The 17,459-nt window shown below is 48.4% G+C and overlaps 1 protein-coding gene across 5 annotated transcripts in view; it reads left to right on the top strand.

Annotated features, from left to right (window-relative positions):
- The window catches only part of WDR25 (WD repeat domain 25), a 146,927-nt gene that overhangs the window by 77,508 nt on the left and 51,960 nt on the right, over positions 1-17,459 (top strand). For all 5 annotated transcript variants that reach the window (XM_045775396.2, XM_045775391.2, XM_087856220.1 and 2 more), the window contains one exon: positions 7,315-7,462. In XM_045775396.2, coding sequence (XP_045631352.1) covers positions 7,315-7,462 — 148 coding nt within the window. The remainder of the gene's footprint in view (positions 1-7,314; positions 7,463-17,459) is intronic.

The raw sequence follows: 17,459 nt of genomic DNA on the forward strand, positions 1-17,459 counted from the left end.
TAATTGGTATCCTAATAAAAAGGGATACAGAGAGAATACCATGTGAATGAGACAGCCATGTACAAGTCAAAAAGAAAGGTCTGGAACAGATCCTTCCCTCATGGCCCTCAGAAAGGGCCAACTCTGCTAACACCTTGATTTCTGACTTTTAGTTTCCTTAATCATGAGATATAATACATTTCTGTTGTTTAAGCCACTCAGTTTATGGTACTTTGTTATGGCAGCCCTAGGAAACTACTACACAATTCTATTCAAACTCTTCCAGAAAATCATAGAGAAGGAAACTCTTTTCAGCTCATTCTGTGAGGCCATCGTTACCTTATACCCACAAGAAAAAGACACTGTAAGAGAAGAAAATGATAGATCAGTATCTTTTATGAACACAGATACAAAAATTTTAAATAAAATTTTAGTAGATTAATCCACCTGTAGGGGTGTGTGTGTGTGTGTGTGTGTGTGTGTGTGTGTATACACATACTTATTTCTATGTGCTTATAATATCATGACCAAGTAAGAGCTGTCTCAGGAATGCAAGGTTCACCTAATATTTGGAAATCAATGCATTTCAGCATATTAATGAACTACAAAAGAAGAACCAAATGATCGTGTGAAGAGATACAGAAGGAGCATTTGACAATATACAGTATTCATGTCGATAAAAACTTTGTGCAAACCAGAAATAGAAGAGAATTTTCTCAAACTGATAAGGGGAATTTATGAAAACATTAACTTTCACATTGTACTTAACTGTGTAAAAGACTGATTGCTTTCCCCATCAGATCAGGAACAAAGCAAGGGTGTCCAGTCTCACCATGTCTGTTCAGCACTGTACTGGAGATTCTAGCCAGTGCAATAAGGCAAGAAAAAGAAACAAAAAATATCCATATTGGAAAGGAGGAAGTAAAACTGTTTTATTTGCAGAGAATCCAATTGTCTATTGGGAAATTCTACTGAATCTACAAAAAAACCCTTCAAGAATTGAAAAGTTGGTTTAGCAAGATTGTAAAATTCAAGGTAAATATGCAAAAATTAATTGTATTTCTGTGCATTGAAAATGAAGAACCTAAAATTAAAAATCAAAAATACCATTTACAATATCATCAAAACATGAAGTAATTAGGGATAAGTTTGATAAAAGATGTGCAAGAGTTTTTCATTAAAAAACTAAAAACCATTGCCTAGAGAAATTAAGGAAGACCTAAATAAAAGGAGGAATATATCCTATTCATCCATTGGAAAACTCAGTATTGTTAAGACATCCTCCCAGATTGGTCTGTAGATGCGGTGCAGTTCTAGCCCTTGACACACACATTGTAAAGGAATCCCAAAGCTTTTGCAGGCAGATGGCTTGGTGAAGGTTTGGGCACTGGTTGCACAGGCTTGCTGATCTAGTGAGTCTGATAGTGGTCTCTAGAATGATATCCTGGGGCAGCAGGGGCTGTCAAAGGGTGGAGAAGAGGCCAGGAGGTGTGGCTGAACTAGGAAGGTCTGCAAGGTAGGAGCTGTCAGGGAGGGGCCAAATGGGAGGCAAAGTTCACCCAGAAGTTTGATAGCCTTTGTGTCCAGGTGGTAGAATTATGGACGATTCTTATTTTTTTCTGTTTCTCTGTTCCCGCCCCCCTCCCGAGCAGACTTACTTCTAATATAATCAGAGAAACCACAATCTTGTAGTTGATTCCTATGGGATATTGTTTTTTTGCATATCTATATAATTTGAATATTTTACAAGGAGATTGTATTTGTTTTGTAATCAAAAACAAAAGGCACACAGGTAGGCAGGAAGAACATTGCCACAGCAATGGGTTTTAGGAGATTGTGAGGAACTCCTGGTGGTGTCATGTATCAGTCACCAGGACATGGAAACCACAGTAAATGTGGGACAGCCAAGCAAATGCACATTTTACTTGTCATGTTCTTTCCGAATCTGACTTCTGTTGGACACATAGAATGTCTCTGTCTAGTTAATGCATCAAGTCATCTTAGAACATTTGACAGAAGACTTAACTCCTTAATTCCATGGAGGCAGATGGGGATCTCTAATTACTTAATTGAAAAAAGGTACACACTTCAGGCTGCCACAGTGTTTGGGAATTAATCTTTAAAACCTGACAGTGAACATTAAATTCAATTAGGGAGAGCGATTAGCAGAGATTCTTCTCTCCTTCACCCTGGGTAGCTTTGAGAAGTGGCTGACTGGTCTGCATTGATTCTGACGCTATCCTTGTGTATATATCAACCAGGAGAGCCAAGTATGCATTTTTCACTTCAGAGGAGAGTTATCGGACAATTTACAGATTGACGGAGTTCCTTAAACATGTCTCCGTGGCTGATTCAGAAGGCCCCGTGGCCAAGAATTCAGACTCAGCCAGTTTGCTGCTTTGGGCCTTGGTGCTTTCTTCTCCTCTTCTCTTTTCTTCCCCTCTTCCTCCTTCCTTAACTTTCTCCTCCTTCTTCTTATTTTGTTGGTTCTACCTTCCAAGCAAAGCCACTTTTTCACTGCCACCAAGTGGTCCAACCGTGCTCCTCTCTCCCGTGGATTCTTACAGAAGCTCCACACTGTCTTCCGTGTCTCCCTTGCCCCGCATGCTCCTCCTGGCACAGCAGCCTGCAGGGTTCTTCCCCAATTTCTGTATAGCTCCTTTCCTCACCACTTCAGATCTTCCTTCAAAGCCATCTTCTCGGAGAGGCCCTTCCTGGCCACCATTTCAGTCCTTCTCCTGGCCCTAGAGCTCCTTTCTTGCTCAATTATGCCCTGGGTCTTTACCACTACCTTACTACATAGATTCTGCTTGTTTCTCTTGTTCAGTGTCTGTCTCATTGAAGGCAGGGGTTTTTGTCTTGTTTACTGCTGAACAATGCCTGGCTAATAGCAGGTACTCAGGAAATGTTTGTTGAATGAATGAAAAAATGAGTTTATTTTTATTTTTTAAATTTATTTTTAGAGTGGGGGAGGGGCATAGGGAGAGATAATATTAAGTAGGCTTAGTGCCCAGCACGGAGCCCAATGTGGGGCTCGATCTCACAACCCTGAGATCATGACCTGAATCGAAATCAAGGGCTGGACGTTTAACTGACTGAGCCACCCAGGCACCCCAAAAATGAAGTTTCATAGATGGAAACATTTGGGAATATTTGCTTCAGAGCATAGTCATTCCCACCACCCCCCTCAGAAATACAGCATAGTGTTCACAGTGCCCTTCTCTCAGCCCCATCCCTCGCCCACCACTCCCTGGAGTGACCGTCATCTTCATACATATTTGTTACAGTCTTACTGTAAATGCACAAATAAATATGATAGAATTTTGCATCATGTGTGTTTTTAAGATTGTAGTGACATGCATATAGCACAGGATTTAACTCTTTTTGTTTCACAAAACTAAAACTCTGTCCCCATTAAACACTGACTCCCCACTCTCCCCTCCCCCAACCCCTGTCCCCCACCCCCCAGTCTCCTTTCTATAGCTATGATTTTGACTATTCTAGGAACCTACGTGTAAGTGGAATGATAAAGTATTTCCCCTCTGTGTCTGGCTTATGTCACTCAGCACAGTATCTTCAAGGTCCATCCATGCTGGGGCAGGTGTCAGAATCTCCTTCCTTTTTAAGGCTAAATAGTATCATATGGATGGACCACGTGTTGTTGATCCATTCATCCGTTGATGGGCACTGGGGTTGCTTCCGCCTTTTGGCTCCACTGAATAATGCTGCTATGAACTTTGGTGTCTCTTTGAGGTATCTCTTTGAGACCCTGCTTTCAGTTTTTTGGGTATACGCACACAAATGGGATTGCTGGATCCTGTGGTGACTCAATGCATAATTTTTTTTTCTCTATGCATAATTTTAAAAAAAGATTTTATTTGAGAGAGAGTACGAGAGAGAGAGCATGAGTGGTGGGGAGGGGCAGAGGGAGAGGGAGAAGCAGGCTCCCCGCGGAGCAGGAGCCCGAGGGTGACACAGGACTCGATCCCAGGACCCTGAGATCATGACCTGAGCCGAAGGCAGACACTTAACTGACTGAGCCACCCAGGCGCCCCTATGCATAATTTTTTAAAGAAACTGTTGTACCGTTGTCCACACAGGCTGCACCATTTCACATTCCCCCCAGCAGTGCACGGAGCTTCTAGTTCCTCCACATTCTCCCCAACACTTGTTCTATTCGTTCTTTTTTTTTCTTTTCTTTCTTTCCTTTCGTTTCCTTTCCTTTTCCTTTTCCTTTTTCTTGTTTCCTTTTTCTTTTTCTTTCTTTCTCTTCCTTCCTCCCTCCCTACCTTCCTCCCTTTCTTCTCCCTCCTTCTCCTCCTCCACTTCCTCCTCCTCCCCTTCTTCTTCTTCTTCTTCTTCTTCTTCTTCTTCTTCTTCTTCTTCTTCTGCTTCTTCTTCGATAAAAGCACTGTTTCTTGTGTTTTAATAACTTAGATGGTATCTTGCTGCATATGTGCAGCTTATCTTATGTAATCTATATTTTTTATTTTTTAGCCATGTTAATCCTGTAGGTGTAATCATAAATTTTACTTTATTTTTTCTATTAAAGAGTCATACTTGTACATAGTTTTGAAAAAACTGCACTCTGTTCTTTTACCACAAACTCCCACTCCACTTTGAAGGCTTCTTGCTGTTTCTTCCATTCTTTCTTTCTTTCTTTTTTTTTTTTTTATTGTGTTATGTTAGTCACCATACAGTACATCCCTAGTTTTTGATGTAATGTTCCATGATTCATTACTTGCATATAACACCCAGTGTACTATGCAATACATGCCCTCCTTAATGCCCATCACCGGCCTGTCCCAATCCCCCTCTAAAGCCCTCAGTTTGTTTCCCAGAGTCCATAGTCTCTCATGGTTCATTCCCCCTTCTGATTACTCCCCCTTCATTCTTCCCTTCCTTCTCCTACTGATCTTCCTATTTCTTATGTTCCATAAATGAGTGAAACCATATGATAATTGTCTTTCTCTGCTTGACTTATTTCACTTAGCATTATCTCCCCCAGTCCCATCCATGTTGCTGCAAATGTTGTGAAATCGTTCTTTTTGATGGCTGAGTAATATTCCATTGTATGTATGGACCACATCTTCTTAATCCAGTCCTCTGTTGAAGGGCATCTTGGCTCCTTCCACAATTTAGCTATTGCGGACAATGCTGCTATGAACAAAAGTTAGAAATATGGACAGAAATAATGAAAGAACATATTTTCATGTGGGCTAACAGACACATGAAAAAATGTTCTTCCATTATTTCTGTCCATATTTCTAACTTTTTTTTTTTTTAAAGATTTTATTTATTTATTCAACAGAGATAGAGACAGCCAGCGAGAGAGAACACAAGCAGGGGGAGTGGGAGAGGAAGAAGCAGGCTCATAGCGGAAGAGCCTGATGTGGGGCTCGATCCCGGATCTCCGGGATCACGCCCTGAGCCGAAGGCAGGCGCTTAACCGCTGTGCCACCCAGGCGCCCCTCTAACTTTTTTTTTTAAGTAGGCTCCACACCCAGCATGGGGCTGGAACTCACGTGGAGATAAGAGTCGTGGTGCTCTACCACCTGAGCTAGCCAGGCACCCCTGTGTCCGTGTTTCAAATGTAAATGATGCTCTTTCTTGATTTTTCAGTTTGAGACCCCAGCTATTAACCCCTAAGAAGAAAAAAAGGATCTGAGCTCTATTAGTATTCTTTGATGGCTGCTATTGACCTCTTGTTTTCTTAAGCTCAGACATTTACATATGCCCAGGAAACATACTTTCAGAATTCTGATCCTTTGCATTTTGAGGACCTTCAGGATGCAGCAGGATGAATTTTGCCATCTTGAAAGGGAAGTCTTATCTCCAGATTGGGTCTGTGGATGTGTGGTACACTTTGGGTTATTAGGGAAATGAAGGACATGAAGCTTGGGTTCCCTGATGTAACTGAGAGAGGGTCAGAGAGCACTGCTATTAAGAACTACATGTATGGGGGCGCCTGGGTGGCACAGTGGTTAAGCGTCTGCCTTCGGCTCAGGGCGTGATCCCGGCGTTATGGGATCGAGCCCCACATCAGGCTCCTCTGCTATGAGCCTGCTTCTTCCTCTCCCACTCCCCCTGCTTGTGTTCCCTCTCTCACTGGCTGTCTCTATCTCTGTCAAATAAATAAATAAAATCTTTAAAAAAAGAAAGATTTAAAAAAAAAAAAGAACTACGTGTATGGCAAGCCCCAAGGAGCATGCCCGCCATCCCCACTCATTCCTCACCACAGTCGTTGGGATGGGGCTCTTCTTATCCCCACTTCGTGGAGGAGACTAAGGCCTAGGCAGGTTGAGCTGCTTGGCCAAGTCACATGGCCTGCAAGCAGAAGCATCCCATGGCAGGCACTTGACTCCAATGCCCGTGTTTTGACTGCAGGTGCTCTTCCTGCTTCTCATGTTCCATCCTCTAAGCCACCTCAGACGGTGGGCGGGAGCATCCCCTGCTTCTTGGAGTGACAGTGAGGGTAGGAGACTAGCCCTGCTGAGTCTGCATGCCAGGCCCAGAGCCAGCCCTGTCAGGCTCATGCTAACCAGCTTTTCCCTGGGGTTCCTGGGACAGCTGGTAAAGGGCTCTCTCATGCGTGGAGTGGCCCCGGTTCTTGGAATGTGCGGTTCTGTACTTGAGGGCTTAAGAACGTATTTCAGAAGTCATTGAATATACATGGGGCTTCCTGCCACAGGCCTCATCACCGTGGAAAGCCAGGGTGGGAATGAGGGATAATGCCTTCTCCCCAGAAAAAAGAACAGCTGGCCCTTTGGGCAGATAGATACTGGCTCTTTGCCCCATTGTAAGCACTGGTGTGGCAAGGGTCTGTTTTGGATCTTACTCTTAAAGCAGTACCCGTGAAGATAGCCTGACCTGGTGCAGCGTCCATTGCAGGGCTCACAAAGCCCCATCTCAGAGGACAGATGTCAGAGGTGCAGGTGAGGTTGGGCTAGAAGCAGGCGAGCAGGGCAGGATATGTGGTGGTGAGCAGCTTCCAAGTGGATGGGAAGGGCTGGGTGGCTGAGTGGCAGAACTTGGACATGCTGTTTTCTTGCCCAAGGCTGGCTGGTCTCAGCATCCATGTTGCCTTTTCCTCCCTGGGCTTCTGGGGGGCTCCCTTAACCCCAGGAAAGATTTTGGGTAAAGCTCCCCCTCAACTTGCCAGCCCCAAGCCTTTACAGTTCAGCAAGGAAAAGTCTAACAGCTAGGTATTGTTTTGATGGTAAAATAATAGGAATCTGGTTCCACTGTGAAACTCTCTGCTCCTGTAGAGGGGTCAAGTTGAGCCCTAGAGATCAGGCTCCCATTTTGACATCTGGCACTGTGTTTACCTTGTAGGTGTGGAACGCTGTGGACTCAGGCCGCTGCCTGCAGACCTACTCCCTGCACAGCGAGGCGGTGCGGGCTGCCCGGTGGTCTCCCTGTGGTCAGCGCATCCTCAGCGGTGGCTTCGACTTCACCCTACACCTAACAGACCTTGAAACAGGTGTGTTTTCCTGCATTGTTATCCTGAGGCACCCCTTTCTCATTGGGAAGCTTCTCTGGGCGGGACAGCAGCCACAACCTGTGTACGGTTTCAGGGCAGTAGGAGATAGCCCTCAGGAGAGGCTCTTACTTGGTGAGTATGTTTCCAGGGCATTTGCCTGGAACCAAGACTCTCCATGGAGGGTTTGAGGTCGGCCTCTGCCAGCCTGCCCAGAGGACAGAGCCCTGAGGTTGTCTCAGCCCCAAGCTGTGGGGCTGGATAAAGAGGTGGCTTTTTAATCAACTTCTGACATGTGATTTGTACCAAAATAGATTTAGCTTTATCACAATGTCCTTTGGTTGAAATCAGTTTAGAATTCCTGTCAATTCATTATTGTTGAAAGGCTGTAAGGAATGATTCCAGCTCATAAGGAAAGTCTGCAAACGAGTTCTGCTTTAATGCCTACACAAAGGCACTTGGGTAAGATGGATTTGTGCTGGGTAAATCCTAAGGGGCCTCCTGACAAGCAGGGCGACAAGGAGAGAGAAGTCAGCGGAAGGAACTTGACAGTACTGGATGCTCCTGTGCAATAGGCACTCTCAGCACCTAATCCAGCCACAGGCCCCGAGTGGGGTCCTATCCATGCTCTTCAGGTGAGGACAGAGCCAGCAGGTGCCGAGCTGGCTTAGAACCTCTGCCCCTGACTCCGGCTGGCTGGTCTCAGCACCCACGTTGCCTTTGCCTCCCTGGGCTTCTTCTGGTCACTTTTCTGCTAGGCACTATTGCCAGGGTCAGGAGGGGAGGCTAGAGTTCCCACCCATCCCTGGGGTGTCCCCTTCAGTCTTCAGAGAGGCCTCCCATGCCCAGCAGTGGAGGCACTGGGGTCTGTGCCTTTCCCAGGGCCTGGCAAGCAGGAGATGACAGTTCTGGGCCCAACCACACAGCTCCTCCCCAGCAGCTTGGAAGGGGTGCAGGGAAGGAGCACAGTGGTTGGATTGGGGTAACTGTGGAGTTTGTTTCCCACCCCGAGCACCCTCATCTCCTCTGGCCTGCTGAGGGGTGGCCTCGCAGCTCCTCTGACGGAGCCCCACACGCCCTCTCTGGGGATGATGACAAGACCCATGGCCATGTCAGTGGCTGGTACTGGGCCACAGGCTTTATACATAATGTATCAGTCCTCACCACAGCCTGCTTCCCGTGATTCTTTCCCGCATTTTATGGGTGAGAAGTCTGAGGCTCACGACAGCGAGTAGCTTCCTCAGAGCCTCCCAGTGGTGCGTGGCAAGTGGGGATTTAGAACCATGTCTGCATCTTCAAATCCTGTGCCCTTTCTACCGTGCTGAGTGTATCGTGTTTTTCTTCTCCAGAGTGTTTCCCCAACCATTTGTCGTCTTACCGTGAGCCCCACAGGGCCAACGAGGGGGCTATGGCTCAGGGGTTTGGTGCCACTTAGTTGGTAATGATGATAGCAGGTAATGTTCTCCTACAGCCTCACATACGGGGTCTCATTTAGGCCCCAGTCACCCTTCAGGGCTGGCACCACCAGACTCCTCTTTTCACACACAGGTCTGCCAGGCTCACCATGTTGCCTGTGTGCCCAGTAAGCCATGCTCGGCATTGGAGACACAGAGGTGAACAAGACCCAGGATCCACCCCAGAAGCTCTTGTTTGCTGGGGGAGACAGAAGTGCAGAGAGAATCCCAGGTTACAGCGATGGAGCGAGATACAGGAAGTGCAAGGACATCTAGCCTAGAAGATCAAGAAAGACTTCCAGGAGGAAGTGGAACCTACCCTGAGGCAGGAACTAGGGGGACAGAGGTCTAGGTGAAGGGGGCACGGTTGAGGGTGAGGGAAGTGGGTTCTCAGTAGACAGGAGAATGAGGACAGAGTTGTTACAGGAACATGAACCTCATGGTGTGTGTGGATATGTGGGGTGTGGGGATCTGGGGCAGCGAGTCTGGAGCTGCAGGAATAGGAGCGTGAGCTTCATGCAGTTCTTGGCCTATGAGGTATGCGTTCTCCAGGCACTGTTCCCCACTCTGGGGTCACCGAGCACCCGTGGGTACCTGCACTGCCCACCCACCGAGTGAAGGAGTGATGCCTTTCACATACTGGGGGTGATGTTGCATTAATCAAATACAAGTTCATTTCATGACATTAATGGATTCCTAGTGGCGCTTTGTCCTAATGGATCTTCTCGATCAACAGATGTTAAACAGACAGTGCCATTGTGGGTGTGTGTGTGTGTGAGTGTGTGTGTGTGTGGGGGGGGGTGGTTCCGAAAGTTTTAGATGTTGAAAGAGAGTCTTCCTTCCTGACAAGTTAGGGACTGCCACAGCAGATGGCAGTAGGGGGCCATTGTCGAGTTTGGAGCAGGAGAGAACCATGGCTTGATTTGCACTCTGGGCAGTTCTCCCTAGTATCTGCAGCTGGTTGGGTATGACCCCAGGCAGGGTAGAGAGCGGGAGGAGGGGAGGAGGCATGCCTTGTCCCGTTGGTGGCAGAACTTCAGGGAGACGGGCGCCTGGGTAGCGCAGTCGTTAAAGCGTCTGCCTTCGGCACAGGGCGTGATCCCGGCGTACTGGGATCGAGTCCCACATCGGGCTCCTCCGCTATGGGCCTGCTTCTTCCTCTCCCACTCCCCCTGCTGTGTTCCCTCTCTCTCTGGCTGTCTCTCTGTCACATAAATAAATAAAATCTTTAAAAAAAAAAAAAAAGAACTTCAGGGAGAGAAGCTTGTCTGGCCCCAGGCCCAGCGTGCACCCCTGGCTGTGGTGTGTTGGGTGGTATAGGGAAGGCACAGCCCCTGTCCTCAGGGCTTTGCCTGAGATGGAGGACTTCTCCACTCCACCCCTTTCCCAGGAATAGCACTTCTCACCTGGTTCATCTGTTGAGGGCTCAGTTCCATTCATTAAGTAGGTACTTACTGAGCACGTACTATGTACAGGATCTGGTGGGGGCTGTAGTGGTGAGCTTGTTGGATATTCTTTGTCCCTTGGGGGCAAGGGTCTCAGGGTTTGGGCCTTACCCTTGGGAAAGCCCTCCAGTCCCTAGATGGGGCCTCTCCTGCCAAGGGGTTTGCTGGTATCTGTGTCTGTCTCCCTGACTAGTGTGGGTGCTCCTTGAGAATGGGGCCTGTCCTAGGAGTCTTGCTATGCCCATCATCTGGCCAGGGCTGGCTCGGAGCAGCTGCTCAGTGTGTGAGTGGAGGCTGGCCCTTGCTGGGCAGTGAAACCTGTCGGTGGCTGTAGGGGAGTTAGCTCTCCCCGGGTCTCCCACTTCAGCTGTGTATCCCCACCCCAGGTTGTACTAGGTGCTCTCTTTAGCAGAGGTCGGTGGGCTTGGGCAGCCCCCGTGGCTCTCGGCCTGGTTTGACTTATCTCGTCCTTTCTCATCACTGAGTCTGATTTTCCTTTTTACTTGATCTGCGTCTTTCTGCCCTTGGTGATTTGGCTTTTTCATTTCAATCTAATTAGAACTCCCTGCCAGGAGAAGGCAACGCAGGGCGTTCTCACCGCAGTGCTTTGGGAATTAGTCACTCGGTGCCCATTGTCGTTAATGGGAATTTGGCGCCAAGGCCATTTATCCTGGTGTCCTCAATCAATACAGTTAAAAATCTGTGGATTCTAAAATGTCAATACCCGGCCTGAAATATGGAGGGCTAGCAACATTTTATCTCGTTAATTTATAGTTCTGACGGGCTGTTGGCTTATAGGACAACCATGAATCAACACCTAAATAAAATCCGCTCACAGATTCATTATTTTTGGTGCTCCCGCTTCAGTCTGTAATCTTCCTAACAAAACGTCTCTAGTGCATTAGGCTGAGGTGGCCTCAGGGAACCCTGGCCGACTCCATCAGGGCCCGAATGTCGCCTGCCTTATGAGTCAGCTGTCCTGCACACCAGATCGGCCAGTCTCCTCAAAATCCTCCAAAGACCTTGTTCAGTTCAGTTCTGCTGGCCCTGGTCTCTTGCAGGTTCCAGCCCCTCAAGCAGTTGCCCCCAGCCTGGCTGTTAAGGCCTCAGCGGTCTGCAGGGCCTCGTACTTGGCATTTGTTGGCTGGAAAGGAGATTTACCTCTCCCTGGAGCCCCCAGGGCTCTGGCTAGAGAGGACACCCTGTCCTCCTTCCTTTGGCCTGGTCAGCTTTCTTGATGTGTGTCCAGCCTGTCCCGGACATCCGTGCAGTGCCACCTGGCCTCAGGTACCTGATGCTGGAGGCAGTGCAGTGGGATAGAAGGAGCATGGATGGGGTGCAGATGTGTTCTTCCACTTACCTGAGCTCAGTGTCCTTGGAAAAAATGCCTTTACCTCTGTTTCCGCATCTGTGGAAGGTGGTAACTGGACCTGGCTGGTGGTGGGGTGATTGAGGGCAATAGCTGAGTTAATGTTTGTGGATGCTTTACAGAATGCCTGGCCCAAGGTAGGCACTCAGCAAAAGATATCCCTTCCCTTCCTCCATCACTGCCCTGTGAGACCCTTCAGATGGTGGGAAAGAATGACCTTGCTCCTGCTGAGGGTCCAGAGAACCCCAGTTGCTGGCCCATTTCTTCATGTGGAGTGGCTTTGGTGGCTTGGCTTCAAAAGCCCCCAGTCTGATCATCCCCCAGGCGGCTTACTAGTGTGGCCCTTGGTCCCCTATGTGGGTCTTGGGTGCAGGCTGGGAAGAAGACAGGCCTTCCAGGGTTCTCCCAGCTTCTCCTCCATATTTTGCTTCTCTGTGACAAAATACTACTGGTGGTAGGCTAGCAGCTTCCTCCTGGTGCTGGGACAGCAACTGCCCTTTATTTAGGGTGGGCATGCAGACCTCCCACAGCCCAGCCTGACCCTCTCTCCAGAGCTCAAGGTGCCCAGTGGCCTTCTTTACTCAGATACCCACTGCCTGCAGCCTTGCCATCACCAGCCCCTGGTTCACTCCTCCTGCTCTGGGGGTCCCTATGCCTTTCAGTGGGGGTTTTGGGGCATGAAAATGAGCAGCCGACTGGAACTGGACCCATATATGACCATTTCTCCTGTTTTCCAAGAAGTGTGTTCTGGTTAACATGACTGGGGCCTCTGTCACAGAAGGACTCCAAGAAAGGGCAATATCCCATTGGCTGAGTATGCACCATGGGCCAGGCCCTAGGTGATGGAGCCCTGGTTCCTAGCACTCTGCTTGGCCTGTATGAAGCCGAGATGAATAAAGAGGTGTTAGCTCCTTTGCTTAGTATGTATTTAGCCCCTACTCTAACCTGTGAAGGCGGTGTTTTTATCCCCATTTCATTGACCTAGACACTGAGGTCTGGAACATTGAGGGACTTGCTCGAGGCCTCACAGCCAACAGTGACAGAGCTGGGATCCACCTCTGGCCTGTGTGACTGGCAGAGGCTGCCACATCTGTTTCCCTGCCATGGATGAACCGTTTGCTTAAGGGAGCCTGCTTGGCTCTCCCCTGGGCAGCTGGCTTGCCACCTGTGGAGGATGACTTAGGGCCTCCAGGAAGAAGGCGACTGAGATGGATCTTGACTGGGCCTTCTGAAGGAGGCTTCTCTGGCTTTTGACAGCCACTGCTCCAGTGGGAGAAATGTTAGCCCTGGCGATTTGAGTATGCTTGCCATAGGAAGGGTCTGATGAAGAAGACCAGGAGCTCATGGGGCTTTAGAGAAGAGGCTGCAGATGGGGCTCCTTTTGGGCTGAGTGGTGCCACCTGCTAGGTCTTGGAGGGGTGCCTGTAGAGGGGCTGGGGCTTCTCCATTCTTTGGCTTTTGAGCACCGTGTCAGAGTGTCCCCCCAGTACAGCTCAGAGAAACTCAGGCATCCTTCAGGTGCCTGTGGAGGCCAGGAAGGCAGACACCCAGCTGCATCACGAGGCCCCAGCCAGTGGGCACACTTGTGCAGCTCCTGATGGTATTGGCACGTTTTGTGTCGTCAGTCCTTTGGGCTAGGGGTTTTGCCACTGGATCGAGACGCGGAGTCTTTGAGGGGCTCCGGAGCCCTGCGAGGTCTGAGCTGACATTGGTCCTGGTGCTGCCCCTCCAGTGCCTTCTTGCCTGGAGCAGCTGCCCACACTCCCTCCCACTGATGCAGGGAGGCCCCCTGCTGACTCCTCTGCTTTTCCTTTGTCCTCAACCACCCCTCTTTCTCCTAAGCTCATTTCTTCACTGACACCCCATTCCTGGCCTGCTTTTAAATGTGCTTGTTCTCAGGGCTGCGCCTTCTTTGGCCCTAGGCACCCGGACCCATTCCCATGCACACCCTTTCTCTTTCACTCTGAAGAGTCTTTCTCTCCAGTCTCAGCCGTGTTCTCTCCCCTCTTTCTGTACAGCTTTGGGGTGAGAAGCCAGCCCTTGTTATGGATATTAAATCCGATGTTAGTCAGCTTCAGTGAAACACCCTGACAGCCCGTATCTCACTTTGGAAGGTGCCTGCAGGTTCTGCCGCATGTCCGTACACGTCCATGCCATACCCCTCTGGGTGGATAAAAGGAGGGTTTTCCGTGACAGTGCTAGTTCACTGGCTCCCATCATGGCACGGGGGGCGGTGGGGTGGCGCATTGTCTCTGCACATGCTCAGTGGCAGCTGTGCAGCAGTGTGGCTGCCCCGCGGGTCAGACCACCTCCGGGGACTGCTGGGGAGCCTGAACACAGGTGCCTGCAGGGCCCCAGAAAGCCAACGTGAGGCAAAATTTTTGGACACACCTTGTTTGCAAGTCGAGAACTCTTTTTTTTTTTTTTTTTAATTTTAGAAAATTCAGTTTTGTCCAGATAATTAAGAGCAGTGGCCAGACTTGATGTACAAGAGGTTTCGCCACCATGGCCGCTGTTTCTTTGTTGCTGCTGCTGTTGCTCTGCACCCACCGTCTGTGGGCCTTTCATTGGTCTGGGCCTGCCAGCTTCCGTGCCTCTCTCTGATTCAGGACAGCTTCTTTAGCTACACTTTATTATGCTGGTTTTGCGGATCGGAGAGGCCTGCTGGGCTGAGCCGGAGGCCCCCACTTGTCCATGGGGGGCCTGCAGATGCAGGCCTGTCTGCCTCTCACCCGGACCCTTTGCAGGACTCTGCCAGGCGTGCCAAGACGGCCCCGGTTTCTGATTCATAGAGTTTGATTTGAAAGTTAGTAAGCTCCTTTTCTCGTTAACTTTGAGTCAGGATGGTTAGATTTACAGCTGGCCGAGTACTTCCCAGAGGATGAGTGTAATGATATTGATTTTAGCGAAATGAGTCATATGCCGCCTGCCTGGGAACACAAGCTCAATCACCACGAGCCGACAGCATCAGCTTTCCCTTGTCAACGTCTCCCCTACATGTTCGTGAGTCCGTGGATGTGAACAAAGAGCTAAGGAGAAGGAAAGGTCACGTATAGCTTGTGGGCAGGCGAGGCAGGGTGCAGAGAGCAGGGCTCTGGGGTCAGACAGGTCTAGCCTCTCTCCCAGCATGGCTGACTTGTGTGGCCCTTGATGAGGCCTTACCTCCCTGAGCTTTCATTTCTCCTGCTATGAAATGGGCTAATTACACCTACCACAGAGGGTTGTGGCATGACACTTGGAAGCCGCGTGTAAGCTGGAGGTAACAGGTGCCCTCTCCCTGCAGAGGAGGGCATGAACTTCCCCTTTCTTTCTTGGGGATCCATACTTGGGTTTCATCTGACCTAGATCAAATGTCTGTTGTGTGCCAGGAACTAGGCTGGGGGCCAGACATACTGAGTGGAAGAGGAGGACCCTTTGGGGACCCAGAGCTGTGCATGCTGATAGGGTTCCCCAAGGTAGGCGTTAGCCAGGGAGTGGCTAGCCACTCCCTAACACTAGCCAGGGAATTCCTCAGAGTTGCCCCTCTTCCTTTCTCAGGTGGAGACCCAGGTGACCACCAGCCACGTTACCAGCTGCCTTACCTTAGCAACATTGGTGATGGAAGCATGGGTAGTCATAATAGTGTCAAGAGAACAAATTGAGATTCTGCATTCTGTTTTAAACATATTTTTGCTCTAATGACGATTTATAGTTTATTTGTATCATTATTGATTCAAGGAGGAGGAGAAGTGGTTTTTCCTAACTCCAAGAGGATCTGAACAGTTCTTATACTGGTTGAGTTCATTATAACCAGATCAATAAAGCCAGTGTTAGTGCATTAAATATTTTAAAACTCATATAAGAGCATACAGTGAATGAATAGAACTTTCTGTAACAAACATGTAAACAAGCACAGATAGTCTCAAGGTTAAAGGTTACGTAGTAACTAACCATTGTGCTTAAAGTAGCATTGCCAGACAGGACATGATAAACAAGGTACTCAATGTATGAAAAGGTAGAGTGGGAACAAATCTGACAGGAAAGGACCTTCACCTTCACCGTGGCTAGTGTTCACATTGGAGATAGTTTCTGATAAATATTTCCAGCCTTTGTCCATATCTCTTCACCAAAATGTAAAGGCTAGCCCAGGGCATTGTGTTCTCATAGCCTCAAGACAGAAACTCCAGATTATTCCTCTCTCAAGTTTCCTGCTGTTAAAATCTTACAGCCTTTGGTTTTAGCTTTTAACTTAACCAAGGATGAATTCAGAAATTTGGGGTTTAATTTTTTTCAAACAGTTAAAGGCTCCCTTTTGTTGTTCGCTCCCTGCCGTGTCCTCTAGAGCACTTTATGTAATATGTAGTATGTATGTTGCGTGTCGCCCTCCGGATGGCCTTACGGGTATGAGGCTGGGCAACACCACAGTGAGGGGCCTGCCCTGGAAGGGGCAGGGATGGGATGGCACCTGGGTCTGTGCGGCTCCCAGCCCCTCTGCTGCACCACCTCCTGCTCGAGCACAGTGCTGGATGACGGCAGCTGGGGTCCTGATTTCTGAGCCGCAGTCTCATGCTCAACCTCCTTCCCTTCGTGTTTCCCATTACGTATCTGGAAGCTTATTAAAACTTTTAAAATCTTTTAGTTTTAGGCCCTTTTAACAAATACAGCAAAGACCTAGTTCTCATAAGCAAAACTAGGAGAAAAGACATAAACCATAGCTTGTCTTCTAAGAAGAACATTTTAGTATTTAGACATAGATTCTCAGTCTCTTTAGGAGGTTGGAGAATAACATGCAGAAATACATGGGGTTTTTTTTTAGCAGAAAAAGCTCAGTCCTCATCTTTTAGCAACTCAGCTTTCGCTTTCCTCCCATCTTTTCCCCATTGTTGGCAAGACTGTATCACTGCACTTTTTGAAAAAAGATGGCTAATTCACTGCCGTTTCTGAAATAAGCATATGGTTATGTGCCATGGTCCAAGAAACGAGGAACATTTTTTCTCTAGGCAGATAGTTTGTTTTTCCTTTTGGGCTTAAGGACTGGCAGTGAATCTGAATGAGCAAGAGGTCAGCAGTAGGCACAATTGTCTCTGTCAGGAGGACAGATTTCTGGCCTGCTGGAGCCTTTTTGGTGGTGTGGGGGCCACAGTGGCGTCTGTGTGCTCCTCTTCCATCTAGGGGACGTGGTGGTCATCCCTTCCCTCATCCTGCAGACAGATCCCCTAGCTGCTTACCTGGAGCAAGGGTCCTGAGGCCTGAGCTGCAGTTCTGATGCCCATCCTGAGATCTCCACAAGTGCTGTTCTGAGTCCTGGCTTGGGTATATGGACACTGGGGCGGGCAGCCCTCTGCTCCATCCTCCCTAGGAGGGGGCATCTGCTAACTGGGCACATCATGGGCGGTTTCTGACCACCAACTGTAGCTTGAATGAGATTTAGGATAGAAGAGGAAGCTCAAGGAATACCAGGTTTCCAGTTAGGTTAATTCCTGGGGAGGGGAGTTTTTGTTTGTTTGAAAGAGTTTCTCATCTGTTGACCTAATGAGAGAGACACCTAGGACTCTGACGAAAGTCTGCTCATCTTTCTGATGCCTTTTTGGAAGAATTCTTTATTTCTTAAAAAAAAAAAAAATCATGACAACAATATTAGTATAATTTAAAAAGTTTTCTCACTATCCCTAAAACAATTCACTTCAAGTTAATGAATCTCTTCCCAGTCTCTGTCCGTGCCAATCCCTACTTAATACTTTTGTATTTCAAGA

This window comes from Ursus americanus, chromosome 26 (genome assembly GCF_024610735.1).
Source record: "Ursus americanus isolate L20-20 chromosome 26, mUrsAme1.1.p, whole genome shotgun sequence".
NCBI lineage: Eukaryota > Metazoa > Chordata > Mammalia > Carnivora > Ursidae > Ursus > Ursus americanus.